The sequence below is a fragment of the Camellia sinensis genome, chromosome 15, assembly GCF_055761805.1.
Source record: "Camellia sinensis isolate YWXY chromosome 15, ASM5576180v1, whole genome shotgun sequence".
Lineage (NCBI taxonomy): Eukaryota > Viridiplantae > Streptophyta > Magnoliopsida > Ericales > Theaceae > Camellia > Camellia sinensis.
This window is the reverse complement of record NC_138975.1, coordinates 138,405,153-138,410,696: the sequence shown is the minus strand read 5'-3', so window position 1 is coordinate 138,410,696 and position 5,544 is coordinate 138,405,153. Positions and strand designations below refer to the sequence as shown.

The window sequence follows — 5,544 nt, the reverse complement described above, 5'->3', positions numbered from 1 at the left end:
TCATAAAGAAAACTTGAAAATACTAATAAGCGATAAATTTGGGGCATAGTTGAATCAAGTATCTCTGTGTCCCACTCCAGAGTTGGACGGGATATCTGATGCCAAGCTGGGCCCAACTTGTACCTCCTTTTTTGAGCCAATCCACATATTCATCTAACAAAGTGCAACTGAAGGTTGAAACAGGGGCCAGAAACTCTCTAGTCCTCCATGCCGTGGCATGTCTCTGGCCGGCCAGCTCCCATGGATGACTGGCAATGTTGCAGTGTGTCCCCTCGGCCTTGTCTTGCTCTTCGAAGGAGAACTCCAAGCATTACCATACAACAGGAGAGCCGAAGGCCTTCATTTCAGACGCGTTCCGATGCCCAGATCGTCAGAAGTACACCTTTTGTTTTTGAGCTTTTTGCTTATCGAGTTGTTGTACTTTGTTTATCAGTTGTTTGTCGAGCGGACGTGTTTTGTGTTTTGAGTCCTTGCTCTCTGTTTAAGCAAATTTTGTTAAAGTCTTGTTTGTTTGCATTGTTGCTTTTTGCTTATCGAGTTGTAAACTTGCTAAAGATTCTGTTATATCTTAGTAAGTTGGGTTGTTTAGTTTGTTGCGTCGGTTCACTACCTGATTTGGTGATTACAATGCGCATTACCATTCAAATTCATTTCTTGTGCAAAACAAATTGATGCGATACGATACTAAAAGTTCAAAATACAAACACCTTTTCAAAAGCTATTTCATTTCATCATGCTTTACAACGAACAAAAGGTACAGGTTTTACAAAAACAAAACTGCCTAACAATGTGCAAAGTGCTACAAACTACTAGTAAAAAGAAAAATAAAGCATGGAAATAACAACATCAAAATCCTCGGGAACGGGAACGAGAAGCCCGCCTGGTCCTCTTTTGTGGAACAACCTCCACACCATCATCAGAGTCGGAGCTGTCGTCCTCAGGATCCTCCTCAGCCTCGCCTCTGTTCCCCGAGCCAAAACCGGAGCCTCCCTCCTCGACAGATGTCTCGAACTGACGGTCGGTAGCCTCCTCCTCCTCCTCCTCATCAGACTCCACCTCCACAACATGAGCCCTGCGTCTGCGGACAGGTCCCCCTCGAGCTCCTCGAAATGGCCTAGATGGCCCGGCTCCTCGGGAAGGCCGAGATGACCCCTCCCCCTGATAAGGCCCGGATGGCCCAGCTCCCTGATAAGGCCCAGATGGCCCAGCTCCCCAATGAGGCCCAGGTGGCCTGGTCTGTGGCTGACCGGACCATGAAGGCATCTGAAAACAAAGAGTTCAATTCAAATACATCAGTCCGAATATATACATCAGATGCAGATACAAGCAAAAGCTACGTAAAGTGGGTGCATGTAAATACAGTGTACAAGTGAGGTGTGTGTCAGATGTGCTCTACACAAGTAGTCTATCGATGCAGTAGAAATCAGCATGTCATCAGAAGTATGATAAATGCCAAAAACTGAAGGGTACCTGAATGCCCGCAACAGACAACTGTGCCTCCCTGCGTAGGACCATACCCTCGAGTGTGGCCACCAGCTCAACCATCTCCTCCATGTACCCTCGCGATGGCTGCAAAAATGAGTTCATAATCATCAGTGAACAAATGAGTATTTAAACATCTGAAATGATGAATGACGAAAGTGGAGCGTACCGGCGGTGAGTCCGGATCAATGGCATATCGATCACTGGGCATCCGAGGCTCTAGTGGAACTGGAATCGGAGAGCTAGTCCCATACTGCCACGCCATCAACTCAGTAGGCATATCTGGCCATCCCAGATGAGGATGAATCGACGGGTTCGGAGGAAACGGTCTACTCCCACCTCTAGATGCGCCAGCCCTGCTAGAAGAAGGGATGTCTGTAGCCCGAGCCTGAGCCTGATCCGAGGATGACATACCGGCAGGTCTCATCATCGGAATACGAGCTTCTGTCAATGGAGGCATCAAATATATGTGACGATAGGTGGCGTAGTCCCCCTCCGCAACATATAACAAAGCATCGCTGCCTAGCATGGCGCCGACTACCTCTGAGTAAGAGAGCCCGTCAGCGGTCCGCATACTAGCCGGAGGTACCGCGGGAACATCCTGGGAAAGATACCCCCGTACCTGGCACAGAAAGCGCTCCCCCAGGAACCAGACTCTGCCGACTGGCCCTTCGAGCAGGACCCTATACCGGGAGATGCCTGATGCTCCGGTATACTGAAGTAAGAGATCATCACCCAGAGGTGCCCAAGGCTGCCAAGTAATCTGCGGATGATAAATGTATAAACCAATCAGAAAACGAGAATATACAGAGCAAATCAAAGATGAAAATGAAAAGAACTGAAAGTTCTGAAATACCTCTGAGTGTCGCACAGTGTCGAAGTACTGTCGCAGGCGAACCAGGGTCTCTCGAGGCCTCGCCCGGTGCGGGCCCTCAAAAATCAATGAATATGGGGTCACGGGAATCCCCACCACCTCCAGCACTGGGGCTAACGATGGGAAATATACATAAGCCCATAACTGAGAAGAGCAGTGCAGAATGTAAATACGAAATGCTGAGAGCAAAATGCAGACTGTAAAAGTACGATGTGTGTGCAATGTACAAGTAATGAAGAGCAGAAATGTAAATCGAGGGGACAGAAAGTACCTCCCAAGCTCTCCAGTAGCCGCCAAGCAAATCGCCCCGCCCGCGGGAGGTCGCGCTCATGTAAAAGTAGAGGGTAGCCAGGCCAGCGCCACCCCAATCATATCTACTGACCTGTGATAGGTCGACTAGAGCGCTCAACAGATATAGCCCAATGGTGTTCCCTCTGTCGGCGAACAGGGTAGTCCCGAAGAGGAACATCAGGAAGCCACGAGTATACTGCTCTGTCTCCTCAGGAGTCTCGGGCATCATCTCAGCCCGCCGAAAATGGGAGGAAAACCAAGTATAGCGGACTCTCCCAGAGACCCTGTCAACAGGTGGGCGAGCCCCCAACAAATACATCCAGGCGGCCTCCCACTCGCCCATATCCTCATCGTATGGGATGGCCCAACCTCCGACATCAAGGCCGGTCAATACAGCAAAATCAAAAGGGGTCATAGTCATGTCCCCGGTAGCAGAGAAATGAAAGGAATTAGTGGTGTCCCACCATCTCTCTACCAAAGCTGCCATCAAGGTCCTCCTGGCAGGACAGCGTGACAACCCGGCGCAGAAGGGCCCAAACCCTGCCAAGTCTACCAAACCCCTGACGCCCTCCGGGAGCTCAGCATACCAATCCCGTGCCATGGTAGAACCATACCCTCGCACACTGCGGGAACCACCCTGCATTCAGAATGAATATATGTGTCAATAATGAAATAAATGGGCTGTGTGCCAATAAGATGAAATGGGCTGTGTGCCGACGAAGTAAAATAAACTACATGCAAATTCTATCTACCTGGGTTGCGTGTTCAGAGAATTTGAATTTTGGGCTGCGTGTTCAACTTTCAGTTAATTTGTGGGCTGCATGTTCACTATCTACTTGGGCTGCGTGTTCAGAGAATTTGAATTTTGGGCTGCGTGTTCAACTTTCAGTTAATTTGTGGGCTGCGTGTTCACTATCTGCCTGGGCTGCGTGTTCAGAGAATTTGAATTTTGGGCTGCGTGTTCAACTTTCAGTTAATTTGTGGGCTGCGTGTTCACTATCTACCTGGGCTGCGTGTTCAGAGAATTTGAATTTTGGGCTGCGTGTTCAACTTTCAGTTAATTTGTGGGCTGCGTGTTCACTATCTGCCTGGGCTGCGTGTTCAGAGAATTTGAATTTTGGGCTGCGTGTTCAACTTTCAGTTAATTTGTGGGCTGCGTGTTCACTATCTACCTGGGCTGCGTGTTCAGAGAATTTGAATTTTGGGCTGCGTGTTCAATTTTCAGTTAATTTGTGGGCTGCGTGTTCACTATCTACCTGGGCTGCGTGTTCAGAGAATTTGAATTTTGGGCTGCGTGTTCAATTTTCAGTTTATTTGTGGGCTGCGTGTTCACTATCCACCTGGGCTGCGTGTTCAGAGAATTTGAATTTTGGGCTGCGTGTTCAATTTTCGGTTTATTTGTGGGCTGCGTGTTCACTATCTACCTGGGCTGCGTGTTCAGAGAATTTGAATTTTGGGCTGCGTGTTCAACTTTCAGTTAATTGTGGGCTGCGTGTTCACTATCTACCTGGGCTGCGTGTTCAGAGAATTTGAATTTTGGGCTGCGTGTTCAACTTTCAGTTAATTGTGGGCTGCGTGTTCACTATCTATCTGGGCTGCGTGTTCAGAAAATTTAAAGTGTGGGCTGTGTGTTCACTTTCGAATTCGGGCTGTGTGTTCGACAAATCAGTGTTTGAGCCGTGTGTTCTAATGTGGGCTGTGTGTTCGCAATTAATTAATGAGCCGAGTGTTCAGAAATTCAAGTGTTGAAACTACATGTTCGAAGATGTAAGGAAAGTACTATGTCACAAGCTAAATGTTTAAGCATGGCAAGGGTGCGAAATGTAAAAAAACAGAAGATGAGGTAAATACCTCTCGGGCCTCGTGAGAGAGATGCTGCTCCGGCTCTCTGAGAAGCAGATCCGCAGGTGCTCTCTCGTCGAAACTGGTAAAATGACGGAAAACGGCACGTGGAAGAACGTGTACTGGTGGACGATACCTCCCGGGAATAAAAGGGCGAGTCCTCGGAGGTAGGGTCATGGGATCGAAGTCATCACCGGCACCTGAAAAGCCTCCACCGTGGGGAGAATTGCCCGCCATGTTCAAGAATCTGCAAAAGGGAAGCAAAAATGAGCAAAATGCGCAAAAATTGGAAAAGTCAACAAAAGTCAACTCTCGAAAAATAAAAAGTCAACAAAAGTCAACTCCCGAGAAAATATTCTAAATATTAAGATGAACTTACCTCAAGTGTTGAAAATGCAAAAAGAAGCTCCGAAGCCGGAATTTAATCGCTCCAAAGTGTTTAAAACTAAGTGTTTTTACGAAAACAATTTGCGCGAGGCGTTGGAAAACGCGCGTAAAACTCAAAACTGGAGAGAAAAGCGTTGAAAGAGGCAAGGAATGAAATGGGGTTCGGCTGCTATTTATAGGCTTCAAGCCTTGGATGAAATGCATGCAAAAAGGAGGCAAAAAGACGAAAATGCCCCTGGGAAAAGGGCACGGCCGGCCGGCCTCTAAAAATAGCTGGCCAGCCATCTGCTTTTTGCAGAAATGGCCGGCCAGCCATTAGCTTTTTTAGAAAGCGGTTGGACACCCCCCCTTGGGAAGATAAACGGCCGGCCATGCTCCCCACATACTCACCTAGCTCTCTGCAAATTTTGAGGAAGATCGGAGTTCCCGGGACCTGAAAAAGTTCAAGAAACGTACACTTCCGGCCGCAAAATTGCTCCGTCCGGACTTCGGTTTCAAGTTCTGATGTGTGTCTCATCATCATCCATCGAAATCAACGTGTATCCTTTTTTGAATGGGTTATAACCTTTCAGAGAAGTGGATCAGAGGTCGTGATCAAGTTACTTTCGCCGAAACACGCGTTTCCGTACTCGTTGTTTCATGACAAATGAACACCCTGTTTCATGCTC

At 47.9% G+C, this 5,544-nt stretch overlaps 1 protein-coding gene across 1 annotated transcript; it reads right to left on the bottom strand.

The window, feature by feature from the left end:
* Nucleotides 1–1,434: 1,434 nt before the first annotated feature.
* Nucleotides 1,435–5,092, bottom strand: LOC145813337 (protein MAINTENANCE OF MERISTEMS-like). The gene is made up of 5 exons (XM_082908618.1): nt 4,499–5,092; nt 2,628–3,284; nt 2,339–2,500; nt 1,652–2,245; nt 1,435–1,569 (listed from the first exon to the last, which is right to left on the bottom strand). The coding sequence occupies exons 1-5, from the start codon at nt 4,724–4,726 to the stop codon at nt 1,435–1,437; spliced, it is 1,776 nt and encodes a 591-aa protein (XP_082764744.1). The 5' UTR covers nt 4,727–5,092.
* Nucleotides 5,093–5,544: the final 452 nt, after the last annotated feature.

Coding starts and splice junctions, on each gene's coding strand:
- LOC145813337 (XM_082908618.1), bottom strand. CDS start 4,726: ATGGCGGGCAATTCTCCCCACGGTGGAGGCTTTTCAGGTGCCGGTGAT. Junction 2,501..2,627: donor GCTACTGGAGAGCTTGGGAG/GTACTTTCTGTC, acceptor TGCTCTTCTCAG/TTATGGGCTTATGTATATTT. Junction 2,246..2,338: donor ACACTGTGCGACACTCAGAG/GTATTTCAGAAC, acceptor TATCATCCGCAG/ATTACTTGGCAGCCTTGGGC.